The 27,552-nt window shown below is 36.5% G+C and overlaps 2 protein-coding genes and 1 long non-coding RNA gene across 3 annotated transcripts in view; 1 reads left to right on the forward strand and 2 right to left on the reverse strand.

The window, feature by feature from the left end:
- Positions 1 to 27,552, forward strand: part of LOC6048632 (galactokinase) — a 112,334-nt gene that overhangs the window by 16,404 nt on the left and 68,378 nt on the right. The window lies entirely within an intron of this gene.
- On the reverse strand, positions 10,696 to 11,430 carry LOC119768954. Its single transcript, XM_038260797.1, has 3 exons — positions 11,427 to 11,430; positions 11,194 to 11,362; positions 10,696 to 11,134 (listed from the first exon to the last, which is right to left on the reverse strand). The coding sequence occupies exons 1-3, from the start codon at positions 11,428 to 11,430 to the stop codon at positions 10,933 to 10,935; spliced, it is 375 nt and encodes a 124-aa protein (XP_038116725.1). The 3' UTR covers positions 10,696 to 10,932.
- LOC6052616 lies at positions 11,636 to 12,301 on the reverse strand. The gene is made up of 3 exons (XR_005278456.1): positions 12,175 to 12,301; positions 11,782 to 12,013; positions 11,636 to 11,727 (listed from the first exon to the last, which is right to left on the reverse strand). It is a non-coding gene; the product is annotated as an uncharacterized LOC6052616 (long non-coding RNA).

Genomic DNA, 27,552 nt, shown 5'->3' on the forward strand with positions numbered 1-27,552 from the left:
AAAGACCTTTCCAATGAGTTCAAAACATTGAAGATCTGGCAACCCTGTCTCAAGTTATGACCACTTAAGTGATATTTATGTACTTTTTTGAAGCCGGATCTCACTTAAATGCATGTAAACTATATCCGGATCCATCATACGACCCATTTTTGGTTAGGTAATCGAAAAACCTTTCCAAAGAGTCCACAACATTGAAGATCTGGCAACCCTATCTTGAGTTATGACCACTTAAGTGATATTTATGTACTTTTTGAAGACGGATCTCACCTATATGCATGTAAACGATGTCCGGAACCATCATCCAACCCATCGTTGGTTAGGTAATCGAGAGACCTTTCTAATGAGTCCACATCATTGAAGATCTGGCAACCCTGTCTCGAGTTATGACCACTTAAGTGATATTTATGTACTTTTTTGAAGCCGGGTCTCACTTAAATGCATGTAAACGATGTCCGGATCCATCATCCAACCCATTGTTGGTTAGGTAATCGAAAATCCTTTCTAACGAGTCCACAAAATTGATGATCTGGGAACCCTGTCTCGTGTTCTGACCACTTAAGTTATATCTGTGTACTTATTTTTCGGGACCTAAAAAAAATAGCTGAAATATGTGTCTAAACCACTCATATTACCCATTGTTGGTAAAAAGTGAGGAAGGCATCAACCACATAGGTGGATTAAGCTAGTTTTTTTAAGTGCAAGAGTGGAAAAGTGCTGAGTCATCGTCTAAAACTAGACGGCTTCCCATCTCGCCCAGCAAAATGAAGTCGATAAAGTAGTCGGTTTCGATGAGAAAAAGTGGAAAACGTGGTCTAAAAATAGCGACGTCATCCCCCTATTGGGGAACTATACCCTTTCTCAGGCTATTTGTATTATCGTCCTATCAGCGCTTTGATCATGAATAACAGCATTTATAAAGTGTTTTTGGCTGTTCCAAAGTAATAAATATCTAAAAAAAAGTGAGCAAACAACTCTCCTTTGTTTAAACATCTGCGAATGTTGATTTAATAGCGGAAAACGACAAAAGTGATGAGAATTGGTCGAACGGCTTAGAGTGATTAAAATGGGCATGTTTCCCCTACATTAGTTTTGGCAGTAAAATTTTTTGGCACGTTTTGTGGAGTGATTTTTGAATTTTTTCACTAAAAAATACATTTTTTCCTTAAAACACCCTGCCATGCCGAAATAAAAGCATTTATGAACGATGTCTTTATAGGAATTTGTTCAGGGGACATTAAGCAATAACTTGAAGCCCATGGCGACCAAATTTGAATGACTTTAGTATGTTTGTTACTTGTATTTCTGAAAAATACTCGAAAGGCACTTTTTTATTCAAGCTCAGCGCGCGAGTTGTAAACCATTTTTTGGATTTTTTGTTGTTTGGAAACATTGTTCCTGACATCCTAATCTATCATTCTAGGGGTGAGCACCGAAGTTTTGACCACTTTTATTTTTTTTGGGTTGGCCTAGTATACAGTTAAGCAGTTCTCTACGAAATCGATTTTTTTTATTTTTATTTTTGTAATTTTTTATCCGTCTGAAACTTTTTTGGTGCCTTCGGTTTGCCCAAAGAAGTCATTTTGCATCATTAGTTTGTCCATATAATTTTCCATACAGATTTGGCAGCCGTCCAAACAAAAATGATGCATAAAAATTCAAAAATCTGTATTTTTTGAAGGAATTTTTTGATCGATTTGGTGTCTTCGGCTAAGTTGTGGGTATGGATAAGGATTACACTGAACAATAAATGATGCACGGTATAATTTATTTTAATCATACTTTTTGTCATTACTGTCTAATAAAACATATAAAAAATAAAAAAAAATAACGATGGTGTTATTTTTGCATATGAAGTTTAAATGACAAAAAGTGAAATTTAAAATCACCATTTTTTTACAGTGAAGTCCTTATAGCTTTGCCAAAAACATCAAATCGATCAAAAAATTTCTTCAAAAGATACAGATTTTTGAATTTTCCTATATCATTTTACATGGACAAGATAATGATGCAAAATGACTTCTTTGGGCATACCGAAGGTCTTATACTGTTACATTATAAAATATTCTTCTTTTTCCCTCAAAGCACAAACTTTTCAATTTTGGCTACTGCCATGATATGTGCAACAAGTGCTATTTCTGAGCTCGACTCCGCGGTGCGGGAAAATCCGTTATTATATATAAATATAATGTTGCAAATGCGCTGAACTGTCTCCCCTCTAAGCAGATATGCGAATTTCTTTCTCGATTTTGTTCCTCCCCTTTGCCGAGCCGGCGTTCGGGTTTGCGAAAAACAGTTTTCCCACGGAATCGAACTCTTGAATGTGGGGGGCTGGAACCGGCCGGTGAATTCTGATGTGCTAGCGGATTTGAAGAATCGTTTTACTGCTATCGTTTAAATTTGCACTCATGTGCTCGGAGAGAGGAAGGAAAAACAAAACATTGGATGAAAAACGAACTTAAAAACTGTACCAGTGATTCGAAAAAAAATTGCTTTAACATCAGGTTATATTTTCATTATGACCGATATTTGCAATCCTAATTAACCAGATCGATTAATACCAGTTCATCGAATCGCAAAATTGCAACACACAGACCAAACATCAAAGCATTTCAGCATTGTACGCACAGTTACGCAACGAATAATCCTCCAAAATACCTCGGTAAATTCCACCGAAATGCTCACTCACCATGGCAGTTGGATTTCCAGCCACGAAAATGTGAACTTTTCCTCATTAGTGCACACATTGCTGAGCCATGTCCAGGGGCCCTGCGTTGAACTCTGCTGCGCGGAGGCTTCCACTTCTGTCCGGATCCAAATTGCTCACGTCCATTACCGTATGGAATCGCGCTTTCGATTGTCTTTCTGACGGTCGAGTTCAAGAAAATGGGGCACTTTAAAGTGCATTTCTAGTGCAGGTGGGGTAAAAGCAATTTATCCCAACCAATGTTTCACTTTGAGAAGTTTGAAAAACAATCTCAACACAGATAACAACAATTCAACAGTCAATTCAAATTGTGCCAAAAAATATGTCTGTGGTGTCCAGTCAACCCCACACATCCCTCAAAAGCACACGTCATCAGCAAGCCATCATGAGTGAATGAAAATGTGGTGAAAAGTGAATAATCGCTCGGTCATTGCCAAGTTGAAAACAGCATTCAATGAAAGCGCAGACAGTCGCAATTATGAGTTCGCACTAATTGCTGTCGGATCGACGACGGTGGCGGTGAGCCTTGTACGGAGATTCCTTTGAAGAAAAGGAAACTGTTCTGTGTTCGATTCTGAAGGCCACCAATCGCCAGAGTTCTGATGTTCAGTGCGCGTGGGTGCATTGAAATGGTATGGAAGTCAAATTTGGTTGTTCTTTTCTACTCACTTTTTTTGCAAGAAACAATTAATGTTGGAATACATTTTCCAAACTGTAAATATACAGTTGCAACGATGAAACCAAAAGGTATAAATTTCTCAACAGTGAAAACTATCGTTTCCACCTGTCATAAATCAGATTTGCTACTAATTTATCTTTGTTGAGATTAAACGAATTCCTCACACTTTTACTTACGGTTATGGTCATAGATAGTGCATAAGAATGTAATTCTTTGCGGGCATCGTCCAGGTGTTATTTTCTCTCTCAATCCGATGAGTGTTGGTTTGATTGACTTTCAATGCTGCACCGCAACTATGTTATTTTTTCGCTCTTCTCTTTTGCTGAAAACTGCACAAAAAACGCACTCTCACATATGAAATCTTCACCGATGATGGTTTGAATTTAATCGTAACATTGCTTCACTTTTTTGTTGTTGTTTGCTGTTTTGCTTTGTTTGGGGGGTTTCCCCCACGGGCTGGTTGCGCGAGTGTGAATGATAAGCTCCGAGTCCGGTGCGGGTAAACAATCTTGTGGTTGAGGGGTGGTTTGATGGAACAGTGGCGTTTGTGGGATTGAATACGAAATCTGTTAAGAGGCAGTATTTGTAGATTCTGCTCGGTTTGTTCTAGAGGTCGTATCGAGGTGCTCCGATTTGGATGAAACTTTCAGGGTTTGTTTGTCTATACATAAGATGAACTCATGTCAAATATGAGCCCTCTACTTTAAAGGGAAGTGGGTTAAAACGGGCATTGAAGTTTGAGGTCCAAATCACATGAAAAATCTTAAAATTGCTCGCATTTCCGTAAAACTTCATCAATCTCAACTCTCTTAGATGCATTCCAATGGTCTTTTGAAGCCCTTCAAAATGTGCCATAGACATCCAGGATTGGTTTGACTTTTTCTCATAGCTTTTGCAAATTACTGTTAAAAATGGATTTTTTTAAAACCTTAATAACTTTTGGCAACAGCCTCCAACACCCATACTCCCATAGGTCAAAAGTTAGGGAATTTCATGGACTATAAGCCTACGGTATTAACTGTTTGGCCAATCGCAGTTTTTCTCATAGTTTTTCGATTTTTCTAGAACAAACATTTTACAACGTTAGTTTTTGCCCTGTAGGCCAAGAAGACGGCACTTTTTGGTCTCAATTTTGTCATATTCGGAATCCTCGGATAATTTCACGTAAGTTAAAAGTATTGGAGTTGTAATTTTGATTAAAAAAATAATTAAATAAAACATTTTTGAAAAAAGAAATAGAATTTATTTACCCTATGATCAATACGTCAAATGCTGTATCAAGTATGCGAAATCCTGTTTTACCCCCAATCCAACAAATTGTTAAAAAAATTTTTAATTAATTCTAAATGGCATATTTTCCAATCAAATTCAAAATTCCAACACCTCAATCTAATGTAAAATTTTCTGAGGATTACGAATATGTAAAAATTGAGACCAAAAAGTGGCGCTATAGAGGCCTACAGGGCAAAAACTAACGTTGTAAAATGTTTGTTCTAGAAAAATCGAAAAACTATGAGAAAAACTGCGATTGGCCAAAAAGTTAATACCGTAGGCTTATAGTCCATGAAATTCCCTAACTTTTGACCTATGGGAGTATGGGTGTTGGAGGCTGTTGCCAAAAGTTATTAAGGTTTTAAAAAAAATCCATTTTTAACAGTAATTTGCAAAAGCTATGAGAAAAAGTCAAACCAATCCTGGATGTCTATGGCACATTTTGAAGGGCTTCAAAAGACCATTGGAATGCATCTAAGAGAGTTGAAATTGATGAAGTTTTTCGGAAATGCGAGCAATTTTAAGATTTTTCATGTGTTTTGGACCTCAAACTTCAATGCTCATTTTAACCCACTTCCCTTTAAAGTAGAGGGCTCATATTTGACATGAGTTCATCTCATGTATAGACAAACAAACCCTGAAAGTTTCATCCAAATCGGAGCACCTCGATACGACCTGTTTCACATCGGTGAAAAACTCGCTCTCAATTTTAGTCAATATTTAATGCAATTTTGAATCTTCTGAATTAAAAATGTAAAAAGTTAAATGTTTGAAAGAAGAGTACAATGAGTCATGTTTGTCTGGCTTAGTTTCGTACTTACATAAGAGCTAGACTGTACAAATTCAGCCAAATTCGGGCATTTGTATTTTTTATTTCATTGAAAAAGTAAGTTTTTCCCGTGACCCATAAAGAGTATCGGGGCCAAATTAAAAAAGCGGATATAGTGGCTTTTTCTTAAATTAAAATCAATATGTTAAGGTTAATGTTAACATTCCATAGGTCGCCTTCCCTAAGGGTTCATGATAGGGTCCAGCTGTTGACGATACACTACCTTCCTTTTACTAAGTAATCGAATCCTGAAGGGAAAGATCACAAGTTGTGTTTGTCCTAGCCGGGATTTGAACCTCGGTCTACGGTTTACGATACGAAAGCGTTACTACTAGGCTACGTGGCTCGTTTTTTTTTTCTACTTTCTGGTGGCCTTTCCAATGACCACAGAAGCCATTTTGTGTTATTCGTTCACAAATTACTTCAGTTTTGCCTTCCGCATCACAACGAGGAAACACCAAACACGTATTGAATCTGTCCAAAAACAATTCTGTACGCACTACGTAAACTTAACTGGACTGCATTTCCTCTCCCATCATTACAAGAGCGTCGTGAATTTGCCATGCTCTCTTTCGTCAACGACATTGGGAAATTCTCCGCAAACTCACACAGCAGTTGCCCCGACCCCTCTTCGATTTGCGTGAAACTTTGTCCTAAGGGGTGACTTTTGTCCCTGATAATGAATTCGAGGTCCGTTTTTTGATATCTCGTGACGGAGGCGCGGTACGACCCCTTCCATTTTTGAACATGCGAAAAAAGAGGTGTTTTTCAATAATTTGCAGCCTGAAACGGCGATGAAATAGAAATTTGGTGTCAAAGGGACTTTTATGTAAAATTGTACGACCGATTTGATGGCGTACTCAGAATTCCGAAAAAACGTATTTTTCATCGAAAAAAAAACACTTAAAAAGTTTTAAAAACTCTGCCATTTTCCTGGACTGTAAATTGTTTTGGAACATGTCATTTTTTGGGAAATTTTATGTACTTTTCGAATGTACGTTGACCCAAAAGGGTAATTTTTCAATTTAAAAAAAAATTCATTTTAAAATTTAGTGTTTTTTCTAACCTTGCAGGGTTATTGTATAGAGTGTAACAATATTCTACAAAGTTGTAGAGCAGACAATTACAAAAAAATTGAAACACAAACATTAGGGTTTGCTTATAAACATCACGAGTTATCGCGATTTTACGAAAAAAGTTTTGAAAAGGTTGGTCGTTTTCGATCATGGTCGCTCATCATCACAAAGAAAAGCGTAAAAAGTAACTTTTTCATAACTTCTGTTACATTGTTACACTCTAAAAAATAACTCTGCAAAGTTAGAAAAACACAAAATTTTAAAATGAAAATTTTTGTTGTAAATGAAAAAAAAAAACCCTTCTGGGTCAATGTAGATTTGAAAAGTACATTAAATTTCCCTTAAAATGACATGTTCCAAATATTTTTACAGTCGTGTAACGGAAAATGGCAAAGTTTTTAAAACTTTTTCTGTGTTTTTTTTCGATGAAAAATACGTTTTTTCGGAATTCTGAGTACGTCATCAAATCGGACTTGTAATTTTACATAAAAGTCCATTGTTGTGACTCGTGCATTGCGAGAATCAAAAAAATTTTTGTGATGAGAGCAATTCTCTACGAAATCGGTCTTATTTCTTCAATTTTAATTTTTGTATTTTTTAATCCGGCTGAAACTTTTTTGGTGCCTTCGGTATGCCCAAAGAAGCCATTTTGCATCATTAGTTTGTCCATATAATTTTCCATACAAATTTGGCAGCTGTCCATACAAAAATGATGTATGAAAATTCAAAAATCTGTATCTTTTGAAGGAATTTTGATCGATTTGGTGTTTTCGGCAAAGTTGTAGGTATGGATACGGACTACACTGGAAAAAAATAATACACGGTAAAAAAAATTTGGTGATTTTTTTATTTAACTTTTTATCACTAAAACTTGATTTACAAAAAAACACTATTTTTAATTTTTTTTATTTTTTGATATGTTTTAGAGGACATAAAATGCCAACTTTTCAGAAATTTCCAGGTTGTGCAAAATCATTGACCGAGTTATGAATTTTTAATCAATACTGATTTTTCAAAAATCGAAATTTTGGTCGTAAAATTTTCAACTTCATTTTTCGATGTAAAATCAAATTTGCAATCAAAAAGTACTTTAGTGAAATTTTGATAAAGTGCACCGTTTTCAAGTTATAGCCATATTTAAGTGACTTTTTGAAAATAGTCGCAGTTTTTATTTTTAAAATTAGTGCACATGTTTGCCCAGTTTTGAAAAATATTTTTGAAAAGCTGAGAAAATTCTCTATATTTTGCTTACTCGACTTTGTTGATACGACCTTTAGTTGCTGAGATATTGCAATGCAAAGGTTTAAAAACAGGAAAATTGATGTTTTCTAAGTTTCACCCAAACAACCCACCATTTTCTATCGTCAATATCTCAGCAACTAATGGTCCGATTTTCAATGTTAATATATGAAACAATTGTGAAATTTTCCGATCTTTTCGAAAAAAATATTTTCAAAATTTTCAAATCAAGACTAACATTTTAAAAGGGCGTAATATTGAATGGCCTTTTTGAAATGTTAGTCTTGATTTGAAAATTTTGAAAATATTTTTTTCGAAAAGATCGGAAAATTTCACAAATGTTTCATATATTAACATTGAAAATCGGACCATTAGTTGCTAAGATATTGACGATAGAAAATGGTGGGTTGTTTGGGTGAGACTTAGAAATCATCAATTTTCCTGTTTTTAAACCTTTGCATTGCAATATCTCAGCAACTAAAGGTCGTATCAACAAAGTCCGAATAAGCAAAATATAGAGAATTTTCTCAGCTTTTCAAAAATATTTTTTTCAAAACTGGGCAAACATGTGCACTAATTTAAAAATGAAAAACTGCGACTATTTTCAAAAAAGTCACTTAAATATGGCTATAACTTGAAAACGGTGCACTTTATCAAAATTTCACTAAAGTACTTTTTGATTGCAAATTTAATTTTACATCGAAAAATGAAGTTGAAAAATTTTTACGACCAAAATTTCGATTTTTTGAAAAAATCAGTATTGATTAAAAAATTCATAACTCGGTCAATGATTTTTTGCACAACCTGGAAATTTCTGAAAAGTTGGCATTTTATGTCCTCTAAACATATCAAAAAATAGTGTTTTTTTGTAAATCAAGTTTTAGTGACAAAAAGTTAAATAAAAAAATCACCAAATTTTTTTTACCGTGTATTATTTTTTTCTAGTGTAGTCCGTATCCATACCTACAACTTTGCCGAAGACACCAAATCGATCAAAAAATTCCTTCAAAAGATACAGATTTTTGAATTTTCATACATCATTTTTGTATGGACAGCTGCCAAATTTGTATGGAAAATTATATGGACAAACTAATGATGCAAAATGGCTTCTTTGGGCATACCGAAGGCACCAAAAAAGTTTCAGTCGGATTAAAAAATACAAAAAAAATCGAATGACCGAAATCCTAGAGAACTGCTCATGAGTGAGTTTAGCCGGTTTGTTTTTTATATTTTCGAAAAATCCCCACATACAGACAGTGCACTAGCAACAACAATCGTCCAAGGGGTTATTCTTATGCAAAATTAGCTGAACTTTCAGAAAAAAAAATTTCAAAATCACACGATTGAGTTTATGGGGTTAAAAATTCGAAAAACTGGTAAAAAATTGTTAAAATCATAACTTTTCCAAAAAACTTTTTTATAAAATTCTGATAACTTGTGAAGAATACATGCAAACCCCTTATGTCCATATATCAAAATTTTTGTTTTTGTCTATTCTACAATTTTGTAGAACATTGTTACACTCTAAAATGTAACCCTCCAAAGTTAGAAAAAACACGTTATTTTAAAATGAAAAATTTTGTTCTCAATGAAAAAAATACTCTTTTGGCTTATTTCAGATTCAAAAAGTACATTAAATTTCCCATAAAAAGACATGTCTCACGATTTTTGACAGTTGAGTAACGGGAAATGGCAGCGGTTTTAAAACTATTTTTTAATTTTTTTTTTTGATGAAAAATATGTTTTCTCGGAATTTTGAGTACGTCATCAAATCGGGCGTCTAATTTTACACAAAAGTCCCTTTGACACAAAATTTCTATCTCTTCGCGGTTGAGAGCTACAAATCACTGAAAAACGTGTCTTAGTAAAAATCCAGAAAAAATGAAAGGGGTCGTACCGCCCCATCGTCACGAGATATCGAAAAATGGACCTCGGATTCATGATCACGGATCAAAATTACCCCTTAGAACAAAGGTTCACGAAAATCGAAGAGGGGTCGGGCAACTTTTTCCGATTTCGTGTGAGTTGGTGGATGTACAGTTCAGACTCCTACACCTCAATCTAACGTGGAATTTTCCGAGGATTTCGAATATGTCAAAATTGAAACCAAAAAGTGTCGTCTTGTTGGCCTACAGGGCAAAAGTTACCGTTGTTTAATGTTTGTTATAGAAAAATCACAAAACTATAAGAAAAACGTTACTTAATCCACCTTCAGGTGGTTGGTGCCTTCCTCACATTTAGAGGGTAATGCTTTCCAAAATAGATAAAAAAGGGCGGACCTTTTAGTGTTCTATCAACTTGATTCATTATTCATACCATCAGATTGGGTAGTCAGATCTTCATAATTCAGGGCACTTATGTGCTTATAACTTTAGATAGGGTTGTCAGATCTTCAATCTTTGAATCGTTGAAAAGATCTTTTGGATACCTATCCAACGACAGGTCGTATGATAGATCCGAACAACGTTTTCATCGAAATATATGAGATCCAGTCTCTAAAAAGTGCATATATAACACTTAAGTGCTTATAACTTTTGATAGGGTTGTCAGATCTTCAATCTTTTGAACTCGTTGGAAAGGTCTTTCGAAAACCTTTCTAAAAATGTATAACATGACGGGGTTTCTTACAAAAACCACCCTTTTTACAATCTTCCGGACTTTTACTAGAATCCAACTAGAATCGTTTTTAAGCATAACTTTTGAAGTACTTTACTAAACTACTTTAAAATTTTAAATAGCGACTTATGGGACCCCATGACAGATCGAATGAGACCAATACGGTCCAAATCGGTTCAGCCACACAGAAAAAAATCCGATGGTAAAATCGCATGCAAAAGCATGCACATCACCTTTGTGAAAAAAATCACTTAAAATTACATCTATGAATGTACTCTTATAATCGTGTAATATTACACAATGCCCATTTTGAGTGTAGGGATAGATATCGAATTGGTTCTTTTGCTAGAAATGTCAAGCCAAACATAAACAAACAATTTTTCTTATAAATCTGATTTATTGCAGTGATTTTTTTGTCTGTTTCGGTGGCGATCACAAATCAGTTGCAGCTAAGTTTACCAAGGTCGTTATTATCTACTTCTGTCGGAACCGGATTCTTCCTGGACGGGTTAGAAATTTATCTTGTGCTGATCAATTCACAACTAACCAAACTCACTCTCAGAGGATGTCCGGCTGTGATGAGAGCGGCCGCCAGCGGGGCACCTCCGGTCGTAGATCCTGCAGGGTTGCCACCACCACCGGCCGTAACCGTACCCTGCGGCAGAGTGGGACAAAAAATGCGCATCATGAAGTCCTCGAAAATGTTGTGATCCTCGTAGCTGTGGAGAGAAAGATTTTAAAATAAAGCTTTTGTTCAACTTTAACGAAAAATACTCACTACAGCGAGAGGAACGTCCGCGCGGCGCGACCCTCGTACCAAGCTTGCCAAACAAGTACCGCCCACGACGACTTTGTCCGACAACGGGCCAAACCACCGTCCGTCTTGTTGTTCACCGTCACCCGGAAAAGAGCGGATAAAACACGAACTCCGACAGAATGTCCCGCCGCTAGTCACAGTTGTATTCGCTCCGTACAATGTTGTTAAGGAAGAACTGCGGAGTGTCTTCTTACCCATCGGTCACGCGAATAACGTCTTTTAGTACATTTCGCGACCCTTTTGGTTGTCCAGCTTGCGCAGCTCTCGGAGCAGCTTGTCGGTTTGTTGCAGCAGGTGCGTCCGCTTGTGTAGTTCTCAGCCAGCCAGGCCTTGCTTTCGACCTACTTTCGATTCCGCTCGAAGCCGTCGGCGAAGGAATTCGGGAGCCATACCGATAGCTATAGCTATCCGTCCCCGCAGCAACCCCGCCACGAGACTTGCTCGGCGAAAATCGGATCGAGTCCAGCGATTGTGGAGGTCAGGCACTGGCATTCCCTGTAAAATTCAAGGAATAAAATTGTATCAAACACGTCAACAAAATATACTTACTTACCATTCGCCTCCTTGCTTGGGGTGGCCCTTTTTGGCAAGGAAAAATCAAGGGTGATCAAAGTGGTGCTGATGATGATGTCGAGTCCTTGGTGTCCGGCTGTTCGTTTACAACAGCACATTCCAGCTGGTCAGAGCCCTCCACCAGTTGTTTTGCTTGATTGGAACAGCCTTTTTTCCTTCAAAAGGTGATATGATGTCAACCAGAATGTTGGCCGCTCAAATGATCAAGCTGCGGCAAAAAAAAAAGATTATTTTTTAACTTTTCCGTCGGTGACCAGCTAACTTGTCGTTTCTTGTGACAGAATTGGTTCCACCGGGACCTTAAAAGCCACCACATTCAATCGTCAGCTTCCGGCTTTGGCAAGGAACCTCGCGATCACTTACTTTTACCTTGTTTGCGTTGGGCTGTCTCCTGGCGAGTACATCGCCGGAACCGGCCTTGAAAGATTCGATGGTTACGACGATTGACAGCCAGGGCTGAGGAACGAGAAGGTATCGAAAACACCTCGTAGTTGGTATATGGCCATAAGTTGGAGATTCTGGAAGGTTGCGAGACAAAACAGGTTCTAAAAGTAGTGATAAAGTATGAGTTTTTTTAATTCGATAAAAGTAACAACACTTACCTGTACAGCAAGACAAGCTTTTCCGTTTCCGGGGTTGGTAGATGCCATCTATGAATAAAGTTTTCATCCTCAAACTAATCAAATTCTTGACTTTAAAATCAATTTCAAAATCTACTGCGTTGTTTTGATTCGTGAGATTTGAAAACTATTTGGACATTTTGACAGCTGCAAGGCTAACATTACGCGAATGCAGTATTGATTAAAAATGTGTATAATATTACACATTGTTAGTGTAATTGATGTTAGGCAAAATCAGGCGCGGGTGTTCTATGTAAATTACTTAATATTACACAAAAATAATTACACAACCCATTTTTACATGCATGCGTTTTACTACTTTTTTTGCTGTGCAGTGCCGAGATAACCCAGTGCAATTTTTTTATCAACATCCCACCACACACACACAGACATTTGCTCAGAATGTGATTCTGAGTCGATAAGTATACATGAAAGTGGGTCTAAGAGGTTAAATTAAAAATTTAGTTTTTCGAGTGATTTTATAGCCTTTCCTCAGTAAGGTGAGGAAGGCAAAAGGCGATTGCTGTATGGCTGTTGCAAAAAGTTATTAAAGTATTAAAGAATCCATTTTTAGTACACCCAAAATTAAAGAACGAGGGGATAGTCCTCACGAAAAGAAACGTGAGGAAAGTGCTATTTTGCGAGAGTATAGTCCTCTCGCGTGTTCATTCGTGCATTGGAACAGTTCATCCTATACCGCAACTAGTGCATGGGTATACCGCAATAGATCAAAGTCATGGTCGCAGTGGTCTCAACCCAACAAAAAAAAAAAGAAAAAATCCTATTGAGTGGCTTATATGGACAAATGACCGCCGTTTAGTTACCGAACCAAGATGGCCCATACGGCAAAGGCACGGTTCAATATGCCGAAGGTCTTGGGTTTGAGTCTCGGTACCGGTACTTTTTTTTTGATAGATGAACTTTTTTGGAAAATGAACCCAGGAGTAAAGTACTCTCGGTAATTTCGGGATTTATTCTCTCAGTCCGCACACAGTACCATTTTACTACCGAATCGTGCTCTTTATCCTCTCGTATGCCGATGTCCAGTTCTGGGTGTAGTAATTTGCCAAAGCTATTAGAAAAAGTCAAACCAATCCTGGATGTATATAGCACATTTTGACGTGCTTTAAAAGACATTTCGAATGCAACTAAGAGAGTTGAAAGTGTTCCGAAAATACGAGCAATTTTAAGATTTGTTATGTTTTTTGAACCTCAAATTTCAATGCCCGTTGTACCCCGCTTCCCTTTGTCGTAGAGGGTTCATATTAGGCATGAGTTCATCTCTTGTTTAGAAAAACAAACGCTGAAAGTTTTATCAAAATCGGATCACCTCGATACGACCTCTAGAACATACCGAGCAGAATCAGAATTGCCTCTTAATGTTATTAATGACAAGAATACTGTGTTTTTCAAATACCATATTCTGGAGGCGTTTAAAATAGATTATTTTAATCAGTTTTAAAACTTTAAAAGATTTTATAATGTTTTGCAATTTCATGCCAAAGCATGAGTTTTTTGCAAAACTTTAATCATGTTTGGATTCATAATAAGACTTGCTCTTTATGCATGAAGATTGAAAAAAATTCAATCAATATTATTACTTTTACAAAACCTTTGAACGACCCTGTTCAAAAATTTTTTCTTGCCTACCCCAAGAAACAAAACATTTTCCCCTCGCTCAAAGCACCCCCTTGCTCCGACTAGTTATTTCCCGCTTGTTTTGATCGGAACAACACCGCTGCGCTGACGTCGATTTTTTTTTCATTGCTTTTGCATGTTTTCGATCGCAGTTTTCCGTTTATTCACTCGATCGACCGCCCCGAACAAGGCGGCGGTGAAAATATTCGCGTATGAATTAAAAAAAAGCAATAAATAACACACTCGCATGCACTCACACATATGGCGCTGATAACGGAGCTTTAACAAGCGAGGGGGTGAGGAAATATCATAGCTATGAGAAGGGTTTCACAAAAAATAACTTACTTTTGATGAAATCACTCAACAAATCTTCAGGTTCAGAAGAATTCACAACAAAATGTGAAACTAGAAGAACATTTCACAGACAATTTTCCTTTTTTTGTTTAATTTGATGAAGAAACAAAGATAATTTCATGACAAAATTGCCATCACTGATTGCTTTTAATCTCATCACATTCCAGCCAATCTGACAAAGTCCAGATTTCACACGTTTTTAGGGGTTGATCCGCGTCGCCGGATGGTCCATTTCGTAGAACCTTTCATCGCGGGCATCCCACTAATAGGATCAAATTCTGAATGATTGATGAGCGTCACGAGTCCAAAAAAAAAAAAAAGAACCAACCGTACACTATTGTCCCCTTGGGTAATCCGGAACTCGTGAGGGAATTTTGTTCCCTCCCAAATCAAAAAAAATCCTCGAATCCCGTTGCACTTTCAGGATTAGGAGCGACACAAATTTTCGTGAAAAAAAATGTCGGAAAAACCGCGCGCGTTATCGCACTCACTCACCGGACGACTGAAAATCTACACAAATACCAACCGCGCGGCCATGCAATTTGAGTCGGAAAACAAGACCCACGGGTGGTGGCCACCACGCCGCGGCATGCCCAAGGTGAGGTCTTGGCGTGGACCTTGAACGAAGTAGCTGCAGAGGCATTGCCGGTGGCCACCGTTGCTTGCTTGGGTCGGGGGAGGCACAGTGGGATTAATTTGAGGAAAAACACCATATTATAAGCTTAAACATGCCATTTAAAAAGGACTCAAGTCTCAGTTTTTGTCTCAATTCTATTTTTCAGAAACGAATTATGATTTTTAGCATTTTTTTTAAGTTTACCTGAATTTAGATGAATTTTACAAAAAAACTTTAAAATTCTCTCATATCTGAGATTTTTTAAGTTTTAAAAAGCTCGGCCTTCTCAATGTAGTCAATGGCTCAAGTAAAAGTTAGCAATCAAACTACTTTTTGATGATTTCCAGGAAAAAGTAGTTTTTTTTTTTTTTTTTTTTTTAAATATACTTTATTGAATCTTTCTTATAATAATTACATTTGGTTTACATAATAAGTGGTCAGCTGTGGCTCTTCAGCTTTAGTTTGATTTTCGTGATTTAAACACTGTTCATTTTCTTAACTTTAAAAGTATATGATTTATCATTTTTGTAACACTAAGTACAATGAGGAAAAAAAAATTTAAGAAAACATAACCTAACTTAAAACTAACTTAAACTTACAATAAACTAAACCAATCCTTGAATCAAGGGGTATTCAGAATAGCACATTTTTCCCTGAATTTCAAACATTTTTCTTGAATCTTCTGATCCAACATTTTTACTTCTGCTAATTCATGAACCTCACTTGATCTTGTCCAGCCAGGAACATTCAAAACCATTTTGAGTACCTTGTTTTGGACACGCTGGAGCTTCAATTTATGAGTTCTAGCGCAACACTCCCAAACAGGTACTGCATACTCAATAACGGGGTAAATTATTTGTTTGTAAACTGCTAGCTTATTTTTCAAAGATAGCTTTGATTTTCTGTTAATTAAAGGATACAAACACCTGATGAGAATGCTGCACTTGTTCAATATTTTATCTACATGCTGCCGAAACAATAGTTTCGAGTCAAGTATGAGACCTAAATAGACAACTTCCTTTGACCAGGGTATTGAAACATCATTCATTTTAATCAAAACATCATCCTTTGGGGCAAATCTGGCCGATTTGGAAAGTGGAAAAATGATGGTTTGAGTTTTGGCTGCATTTATGCGAATTTTCCAGTCGCCAAAGTATTCGGAAAGAACGTCAAGACCCTTCTGAAGACGGCCAACTAAATATCTGGTTATTTTACCCTTATAAATAACGGCAGTGTCATCAGCAAAAGTGACAACACACCATTACCAGGAAGAGTAGGCAAATCAGATGTAAAAATATTGTACAGAAGTGGGCCAAGAATACTTCCTTGGGGAACCCCAGCATCAATGTTGAATAATCCAGAAGCAATCCCATTCAGAAAAACCTGAACGATCTCTCCGAAAGATAGTGCTGGATAATTTTGATAAGATACATTGGAAAACCGTATAAATACAGTTTATGTATCAAACCATCATGCCAAACATTGTCAAAAGCCTTCTCAACATCCAACAAAGCCATAGCAGTTGATTTAGACTCAAGCTTGTTCTGCTTGATGATTTTAGTTACTCTCGTAAGCTGATGAGCAGTATTATGTCCCTTTCGGAAGCCAAACTGCTCATTCAAAATTATATTATTATCGTTGGTAAAATCCAAAAGCCTTGAATAGATGACCTTCTCAAAGAGTTTGGACAGACTACTCAAAAGACTAATGGGACGATAACTTGTTGGCGATGTTGGATCTTTTGAGGCTTCAAAATTGGTATGACTTTGCCCAGTTTCCAATTGGTGGGGAAGTAACCAAGTTGCAAACATTTATTGAAAATATTGGCTAGATGTTGAAAGAACTGATCACTCTGTTTTTTCAACACTAGATTAAAATGTTATCAAAGCCTGGAGCTTTCATATTTTTCATTTGTTTAACTGCAACTTTGACTTCCTCACCAGAAACATGGGAATCTGCAGGAAATTCAAAGGTAGAGTCATTGATTGTTGAAATACTATTGGCAACTGATGTTTCTTTACGGCTGGTCATGGAAGCGCCAAGATTATGTGAACTAACAAAATGAAGCCCAAGTGCATTTGCCTTTTCCTCGGATGTAATCAAAGGAGAATCCTCAACAATAAGAGGAGGAATAGGCTTTGGTTTGTTTTTAAGAACTTTTGAAAGTTTCCAAAATGGTTTTGAATAATTCCCAAGCTGGCTTACATGTTTTGAAAATTCTTGATTTCTGATATTGTCAAGTCGGTCTTGTATGATTTTGTTCAAATTGTTCACTGAAATCTTTTGTCATAGTCCCCAGTCCGTTGATATTGTCTCCTATAAACATTCCTAAGTCTAATCAAGTGTTTAGTATCTACGTCAATATCAGTTACCTTAAAATTAACAGGAACCTCCCGAACGTTGGCAGCCTCTGCTTGGTTGATAGCCTGCTGGATCACCTCCAGCGAACGATCAATATCAGCAGAAGTTTCCGGGTGTTGATCATAGTCGATGTTGCTGTCTACCACTTGCTGAAACTGCTGCCAGTCAACGTTGTGGTAATCTTTCCGGGTTGGTTGCCGCTGCGGAGTAACGGAAGCTCCAACCTCCACAACCACCGGATAGTGATCAGAACTCAACTCTTCAAACACCTCAGGATGAGCCACGTTCTCAGCCATATTGGTAATGAAGAAGTCGATGATTGAGTGATTCCCAGACCGAGCCACCCTCGTTGGACGATCCGGACTCACAACGTTGTAGTATCCGTTTTGCAGATCGTTGTGCAGAATCACTCCGTTCCGATTCCTCCTGCTGTTGCCCCAAACTTCATGCTTCGCGTTGAGGTCACCAGCGATGATGTACTTTGCGCTCCGCCGTGTCAGCTTCTGGATATCGCTCTTCAGTTTTGCTGCTGAACCATCTCTGGAATTCACCTGACGTGGGCAGTATGCAGCAATGAAGAGTACTGGGCCAACCGAAGTGGGAATTTCCACCCCAACGGCCTCGATGATGTCCAGCTTGAAGTGTGGCAGCCGGCGTGGCTTGAGATCACGATGAACAGCGACAAGCACACCTCCTCCTCCAGAGGTGGTCCTATCGAGCTGCGTCGCGATCTTGTAGTTTTGCAGATAAACTTTTTCACCGGGCTTCAGATGAGTTTCCGTGATGGCAGCTACGTCGATCTCCTTCTCGCGAAGAAAATCCACCAGCTCTAAGTTCTTCCTCCTAATGGAGCAAGCGTTCCAATTCAGCAGCTTGAGGGACCTACGATCCATACTGGATGACGAACGAGGTCAGCACTTCAATCTGCTGGGTCTTGGTTTTGCATCCACGCAGTGCAGCGGACATCTGTTTGAAAATATTGAGGAGTTCGGTTGAGGTGTAAAGATCATTACCATTTTCCTCAACTGCTGGTTCTTGGGTTGGTCTTGGCTCCTGGCTGAAGCCCGGTGGTGGCGGTCTCGGCTCCTGGCTGGAACCCGGCCGTGGATGATTCATCTCAGCTCTCTTCCTGGGATCCAACGGCAACGGTGCCAAGTTCGGGACCTGGCGTCGCGGTTGAAGAGGTGGAAAATTTTGCTCCACCAGGGCTGGAGGAGTTCTACGACGCTGAGGCTGATTCTTCGTCGATGCTTGCTGCCGAATTTTCACGAACTCAGCTCTCTTGGGGCACTTTCGGTCGGTTGACGAGTGCTCACCGTTGCAGTTGAGGCACTTCACCAGCGAATCTTGGATGCACTGGGATGTGATGTGCGCATCGGTACCACATTTGGCGCAACGACGCTTCAGGTGGCAGTTCTTACCTCCGTGCCCGAAACCCAGGCAGTTGAAGCATTGTGTGACGTCACGATGCACTGGTCGGTATCGCTCCCACGACACGATAATGTTGAAAACCGCTCGGATTGCCTTCAGCTCAGGAAGCGTCGTCGATCCCTTAGCCAAATGCAGCAGGTAGAGCTGGTCACGGTACTTGATGTCTTTGTTGCGTCGGCTCATTTTGTGCACGGCCAACACATCCAGTTTCAAAACTTTTAGCTCGGCAGCTAATTCCTCCACTGGCATGTCGTACAGACCTCTGACGACGATTTTGTACGGCTTATCCATGACGACATCATGGGTAAAGTACTCCGCCTCGTTTTCGGTCAAGTAATCCTTGACCAGTTGATAGTGCTGCCTGGATTGCACCAGCACCTTAAATCCGTCCTGACACAGACGAATGTTGCCTTGGACTTTCCCAGACTTGATGAGTTCAACCAGCCCCGCACGAAAGTCGATCGTTGCTGCTGATTGCCTCACATAAAAAGGAGGCAGTTTCTCCTTTCGCTGTTTCACTTCATTCTCCTTTGCTTCCGCTACCTGGTCCTCGTCAGGCAGTCCAGCAAACTTGTTGTTCTTCAATAGCTGCTCCTCGTGCGACGAAGAGTTCTCCTCCTCCTCATCCATCGGTACAGTACCGTCGCTCTTTTTCGTCTTTTTGCTGTTCGATGTCACTTCCAAAAGCACCTTCCTTTTGGAAATTCCCGTTTTTTGGCCATCAGTTGAGGCCTCAACCTTCCTTTTGGAAATTCCCACTTTTTTGCCTGCTTGAGCCGCAGGTAGGGCAATATTGCCGGCGTTTTGCGCCGGGACGCGACGAGTCATGTTGATTCAGACAACCTTCACCAACGAATCGGAAAAAGTAGTTTTGATAGCTGTAAACTGCAAATCTGATAAGTAAAAAGTCGCAAAAAATCAGCATCTAAATGTAGAAAAAATTGTCTCTTCGTTTATGACATGATATATTTTAATATTTTCAAAAAAAAGTCAGTTTTTGCCTTTGAGATATCGATGAATGAACTAATCAATTGATTAACTTCGAGGATTTGAGACAAACTGCAATATCACTTGTAAATATTTTGTTTGCATTTGTAGAGGGGAAAAGTTCATGAACAAACTTCTAATTACTCAAAAGTCATGAATAATCGTTCATTGATATAACGTCATGATTCGAAATCCGGACACTTAGTAGCATATCATGTTTGTTATAGCTGGCAAAAAACATGTAATAAGTTGGAAATGTAGAAATATCATAAGGATGTAGTATAAACAAACAGTTTCAAGAAAATGCATGCAAAATATGTCTTTTCTGACAATTTTTCATCAGAATTTTAAAATTAAAATGACTTGTTGTGCTTCGAATTCCGGACACTAATAAATGCTGATTCGAAATCCGGACACTTTTGCTTCGAATTCCGGACACTCGAATTTACTTATGAATCGCACAAATTTGGACTGAAATGTTTGTGAATGGCATTCTTTAGGTCTCAAATAAGCTGTTAACATCAAAACAATAGATAGTTTATATGAAAATAAGCTAGAATTTAAGAAAATCGAAACCATAAATTTCTGCTGTGCCTTCCCGGTGCTTCGAACGCCTATGAAATACTTCAAGTGAAATGTTTCGCATTTTTGGTAAACTTATAATTTTATTATATTTAATTGTTTTGGCATTAACTACAGCGTTCAAACAAACTTTAAATGACAAATGATGTTGGAATTCATCAAATAACACAGTTTTGACATTCATAATGCGAACTTATATCCAAATAATTGGTAAAACATGATGAAGTGTCCGGGTTTCGAAGCGTCCGGGAATTCGAATCATGACGTTATTTAATCAATTTTCACTACGTCTCCTTTCATGGTGTCAAAAATTGAAGGGAATTTTTTCACAAATGTACATTGAACCTGATATTTACACAAGTCGCCAACATAAAATATATGGGAACTTTAGTCAAGCATGCAGGGGCTTCATTTAATTTAATAATATTTACACATACCGTAAACCAGGGTGTCTTTGATAGGGAGCAATTCTCTACGAAATCGGTCTTTTTTCTTCAATTTTAATTTTTGTATTTTTTAATCCGACTGAAACTTTTTTGGTGCCTTCGGTATGCCCAAAGAAGCCATTTTGCATCATTAGTTTGTCCATATAATTTTCCATACAAATTTGGCAGCTGTCCATACAAAAATGATGTATGAAAATTCAAAAATCTGTATCTTTTGAAGGAATTTTTGATCGATTTGGTGTCTTCGGCAAAGTTGTAGGTATGGATACGGACTACACTGGAAAAATAATACACGGTTTGGGATGATTTTTATTTAACTTTATCACTAAAACTTGATTTGCAAAAAAACACTATTTTTAATTTTTTTTTTTTGATATGTTTTAGAGGACATAAAATGCCAACTTTTCAGAAATTTCCAGGTTGTGCAAAAAATCATTGACCGAGTTATGAATTTTTTAATCAATACTGATTTTTTCAAAAAATCGAAATTTTGGTCGTAAAATTTTTCAACTTCATTTTTCGATGTAAAATCAAATTTGCAATCAAAAAGTACTTTAGTGAAATTTTGATAAAGTGCACCGTTTTCAAGTTATAGCCATATTTAAGTGACTTTTTTGAAAATAGTCGCAGTTTTTCATTTTTTAAAATTAGTGCACATGTTTGCCCAGTTTTGAAAAATATTTTGAAAAGCTGAGAAAATTCTCTATATTTTGCTTATTCGGACTTTGTTGATACGACCTTTAGTTGCTGAGATATTGCAATGCAAAGGTTTAAAAACAGGAAAATTGATGTTTTCTAAGTTTCACCCAAACAACCCACCATTTTCTATCGTCAATATCTCAGCAACTAATGGTCCGATTTTCAATGTTAATATATGAAACAATTGTGAAATTTTCCGATCTTTTCGAAAAAAATATTTTCAAAATTTTCAAATCAAGACTAACATTTTAAAAGGGCGTAATATTGAATGTTTGGCCTTTTTGAAATGTTAGTCTTGATTTGAAAATTTTGAAAATATTTTTTTCGAAAAGATCGGAAAATTTCACAAATGTTTCATATATTAACATTGAAAATCGGACCATTAGTTGCTAAGATATTGACGATAGAAAATGGTGGGTTGTTTGGGTGAGACTTAGAAATCATCAATTTTCCTGTTTTAAACCTTGCATTGCAATATCTCAGCAACTAAAGGTCGTATCAACAAAGTCGAATAAGCAAAATATAGAGAATTTTCTCAGCTTTTCAAAAATATTTTTTCAAAACTGGGCAAACATGTGCACTAATTTTAAAATGAAAACTGCGACTATTTTCAAAAAATCACTTAAATATGGCTATAACTTGAAAACGGTGCACTTTATCAAAATTTCACTAAAGTACTTTTGATTGCAAATTTAATTTTACATCGAAAATGAAGTTGAAAATTTTTACGACAAAATTTCGATTTTTGAAAAACAGTATTGATTAAAAATTCATAACTCGGTCAATGATTTTTGCACAACCTGGAAATTTCTGAAAAGTTGGCATTTTATGTCCTCTAAAACATATCAAAAATAAAAAAATAAAAATAGTGTTTTTTGTAAATCAAGTTTTAGTGACAAAGTTAAATAAAAATCACCAAATTTTTTTACCGTATTATTTTTCTAGTGTAGTCCGTATCCATACCTACAACTTTGCCGACAAATCGATCAAAAATTCCTTCAAAAGATACAGATTTTTGAATTTTCATACATCATTTTTGTATGGACAGCTGCCAAATTTGTATGGAAAATTATATGGACAAACTAATGATGCAAAATGGCTTCTTTGGGCATACCGAAGGCACCAAAAAAGTTTCAGTCGGATTAAAAAATACAAAAAAAATCGAATGACCGAAATCCTAGAGAACTGCTCTAGGATTTCAATTTGTTTTTGGAATATGTTCTAACAGGTAAGGTTTTTCTCAAGATTATTATTTTCAAAACATGTACCGGGGTAGGCCACACAAAGTCCGTGGACTATTTTAGAGAACAAGTTTTTTCAATAGTGTTTTGAAAAATAGTTAAGTTAAAAATTCTTAGTTTAAATTCTTGAGTGACTTTGATATTCATAGTTTTTCTTGTTGAAATCATATTTAAGATGTTCAAACTTTATTTGTACGTTTAATATACCATCCCGAGCAGACGGAAATAGCTTGGGAATAACATTTTTTGATATTTGAAAATACTAGGGCAATAACATTTTATGTTATTTATAACAAGATTTGTTATTCGACGTTATGTTTTTTTTTGTTATTGGATTGTTATTGTAATAACAGACTAATAATACTTTCAGTTATTCTTCGAACAAATCTTTGTTATTATTTTTTGTTATTTTAACAACTAATCCAATCATCCCTATAACAGTATAGAAGGTATTCGTCCATAACAAAAAACGTTATTCCAAAGTTGTTTTGGCTTTCAACCAATATCAGACCTATAACAAACTTTGTTATGGTAACATAAATTGTTATTGAACTCTTATGCAAAAATGGATTTTGCAAGAATTTTCCATAACACTTTCTATTATTTTAACAGTATTTGTTATTGAAATGGCATGAATTTAGTTATTACCGTCTGTTCGGGATCACTTAAGTAGCTAATATACTTTTGAAAGAAAAAAAACAATTTTTATATTTAGTTAACTAAGTTTATAAGCTTTTAACAAATTACATATAATATTAGGTGAAATTGTTAAAAAAAATCGGAATTATGCCTGAAATTTGTTAAACCTAGTTTTGTTTATACAATTATCGATTTATAAATTGCTGGTAATCATAGAAAAATTTGTGTTCTCCTTTTGATGGAGTGGCAATTTTTCGCCAATTTGTGATGAAACGAAAAAAATGCTCTCAGCTGATTGCATTGCTGACTGAGTTCACATTTTCAAAAGCTTTAGAAACTGCAATGCCAATTTAACTAGTGTGTAGGTAAGCAATTAAGCAAGTTATTCACATTTTTGTTGTTGTTAATATATCTTGATTTTTTTTTAAAGAGCCTTCAAAGATATGAAACACAATAGCTTATAGGACCTTAAAAAACTTTAGACTTTAACTTTGTCAAGAAAAAAAAAAACATTTGTTGGGTAAAGAAAATTGAACACTTTCGAATGAAACATTTTTTAAAAGATATGTTAAGTCATATATAGTCATTAAGAGTGACTAGTAAAAGAAATAACTTATTTTGATAAAGCAAAAATGAAAATATTTCTTTCGAAATATTTTTCAAGATAAAAGCAAAAAGATAAATTTGAAGCATGATCTTTAAAGTTTCAAATTAAAGTTTAAAAAGTTTCTTCTGAGCAATCTTTTCAACCATTTTATTATATTTAACTAATTAACTAATTTGGTTCAAATTATAACATTAGGAAAATTTAACTAATTTGGATCAAACTTTGACATTAGGCAAATTTTCTATTTCTAGACCTTTTGAAAAGCAAAGCTAGATTATATAATTTAAACATTACTTTTTATGGAAGAGATCACAAAATTTCCTCAGAGTTTCAATTTTTAAACATTGCATTTTTTTGTAAAGATTTTTGTAATTTTTTTGTAGAGATTTTCTTATTTTTTTTTAAATTATGTCTCCTAAACCAGATTTGAACTATCTCGCACTATTGCTCAGAAGATGTATTATTTAGTTCCCTGAAACATATAAGAAAATTGGACAGTTGAAAAATACGTATTTGGACACAATTGAATTTTAAGTGATAAAAAGTAAAATAAAAAATTGGGGGCTTGCCCACAAGCAGAAGAAAATCAGTTCAATTTGTTGGGTAGTGTCGCGCGTTCCATTGTGTGGCATTGTGTGTGAAAAGAAAACTTTTTTGTTTCGTGTTTCATTCTGGTTGGCTTGTCCGTAGGGGAAGGTGGGGCAAGACGACCATATGGGGCAAGAGGAACAATCGCTCGAACGGCCGTAATTTTTAAAATTTTGATTATTTCCAGAATGATGAATTGTTGCTAGCAATGCAATTAGCTGATTCTTCTACCACATAACCGCCAAAACGACGTAAACGCCTCGCGGCATAAGATTTAATGAAGTTTTTTTCAAAACCTTTGATTTCTTATAATATTTGGAATGTACAAAATAAGGCTTAGGGTTCGTTTTAAGACTCATTCTATCAAAATGATATTTTTCCTAGATCAGTAGTGTCCCTACCAATGACATGCACCTATTACAAAGTATGATTTAACTTTTGGTTATTTTTGTTGAGAGCTTTTAAAAAATCTTCTTCAGGTGGGGCAGGTATGGATTTTTAGTATGGAAAAAATTACGAATTGCGGCAACAACATTTTTTATTGGGAAATAAATACATGAAAGTACTTACAAACTGATAAACAATTGTTTAAAAAAATGTCCTTACAAAAAATAGTGATATTATGAAAATTTACTTTTTATCATCTAAGTAATATTTTTTTCGTAAAAACGATAAAATTATTAGTAAAATATTATTACTTAATCTAAAAATGGAAGAAACCTTTCAAATATATTCTAATCTGTTGTATCTAAGTGATAACAGTTCATTTGTTAGCAAATTAACATGTTTTTTCATGCATTGTTTCTCTTGCCCCAACGGGTTGTTCGTCTTGCCCCACTAGTTGAGCAGAACGTACGGAAAATCAAAAATTTAGAATCATTTTTTTTTTCATTAAAAAACACGATTTTTTAAAAACTTGTTCTAGCAAAGTCTTAATCAAGACCTAGAATAAGATGATTATAATAAAATCCGACAGATTTTTTAACTTTTTAATGGGTTATAACGAGCGTTTCCTTAGCTTGTTACACTTGCCCCACTTTCCCCTAAGCAGAAAAAATCTATTCAATTTATGGTGTGGTGCAGGGATGGAATAATCGCAAAAAAATCAATTCCGCTTGCAAACTTTCTTCACCCGCGATAGAGAGAGGAGGAAAATCATGCAAAACTAAATCGCTCCCAATATTCTCCAAGAAAATCAATCTGCTGATGATTTTTTTGTGAATTTCCTTGTCAGCATCACTTAAAAGTATTTATTTCACTTTGTTTACACACATTGCCGTTCTACAAAATGTAACAGGTCATTTTTCGACGTCTGACGATACACTTGCAAGTGTAGTAGTGAAAAAGATGTTCCGCCGAATAATCAAGATGATGATTTTTCTAGATTCCTTTTACCGATCTTTCGTGCGCGAGAGAGGAGAGCCATGCTCCTTTCGGATTTTTTCTCTTGATGAACATCCAATGATTTTCTTTTGATGATGATTATTCCATCGCTGGTGTGGTGACGTTCATTTTCGTTCCTTTTTTTATAATTGATATAATCAAAAAAGTTCTTACTACATCATCATTAAATGGGAGGCACGACGTCGTGTGAGTTGTTGAATTAAAATTGGTTTAAGTGTTCAAAGCGAAAAACTATGTGCTTGATGAGTCTGCAACTTCAGCTATCGGAATAACATTCCTCCCTTTTGTTGAACTGCAGGCTTCTTGGGAGGGCGCCGGTATTGACTAATAAAGTCGGGGTCTTTAGGGGTTAAACAGTGAACGGATGGTTGGCTCTCACTGATAATTTTTAATTCATTGTTTTACTTCAGCTGATCTGTCAATAACGGAGTAGCAGCTCATTGGCAGTCAATCATGCTCATGCTCATGCTCATGCTCATGCTCATGCTCATGCTCATGCTCATGCTCATGCTCATGCTCATGCTCATGCTCATGCTCATGCTCATGCTCATGCTCATGCTCATGCTCATGCTCATGCTCATGCTCATGCTCATGCTCATGCTCATGCTCATGCTCATGCTCATGCTCATGCTCATGCTCATGCTCATGCTCATGCTCATGCTCATGCTCATGCTCATGCTCATGCTCATGCTCATGCTCATGCTCATGCTCATGCTCATGCTCATGCTCATGCTCATGCTCATGCTCATGCTCATGCTCATGCTCATGCTCATGCTCATGCTCATGCTCATGCTCATGCTCATGCTCATGCTCATGCTCATGCTCATGCTCATGCTCATGCTCATGCTTATGCTCATGCTCATGCTCATGCTCATGCTCATGATCATGCTCATGCTCATGCTCATGCTCATGCTCATGCTCATGCTCATGCTCATGCTCATGCTCATGCTCATGCTCATGCTCATGCTCATGCTCATGCTCATGCTCATGCTCATGCTCATGCTCATGCTCATAAAAAGTTAAATAAAAAATGGTTTTTTTCCGTTTACTTTTTTTCGGAAACTTCTAACCTACAACTTTGCCCAAGACAACAAATCAATCTGAAAGTCCATTCTCAAGGTACAAAAAATAGTATGGGGACTTGTATTGATAACTATTGATGCAAAATGACTACTTTTGTTATAAGGAATGAATGCATGGACAAATCAAAATATGCAAATCAAAGTCGATTATGTGAGATCGTAGAGATCACTCCATAATGAAAAGTTTTAATTCTAAAAACCATTTTTTGCTTTTAAAATCTCTTCCGAATGTCGAGAGTTTTACTGGCTCATGATTTGCGTACACATTTTTATTAGCGAGTCGAAGCTTTCAAGGATTATTTAACATTTGTTTGTGTTTTTTTCTTTTTTTTTTGCTGGACGTTGCCATGATTCTCGATTAATGCGCTGCTTGTGGGGACGCACAGTCCTGTTTTATTTTTTTTCTTCGTGGATTTTTGTATTATACAGTCCAGACTCGATTATCCGAAGGC

This window comes from Culex quinquefasciatus, chromosome 3, assembly GCF_015732765.1.
Source record: "Culex quinquefasciatus strain JHB chromosome 3, VPISU_Cqui_1.0_pri_paternal, whole genome shotgun sequence".
Taxonomy (NCBI): domain Eukaryota; kingdom Metazoa; phylum Arthropoda; class Insecta; order Diptera; family Culicidae; genus Culex; species Culex quinquefasciatus.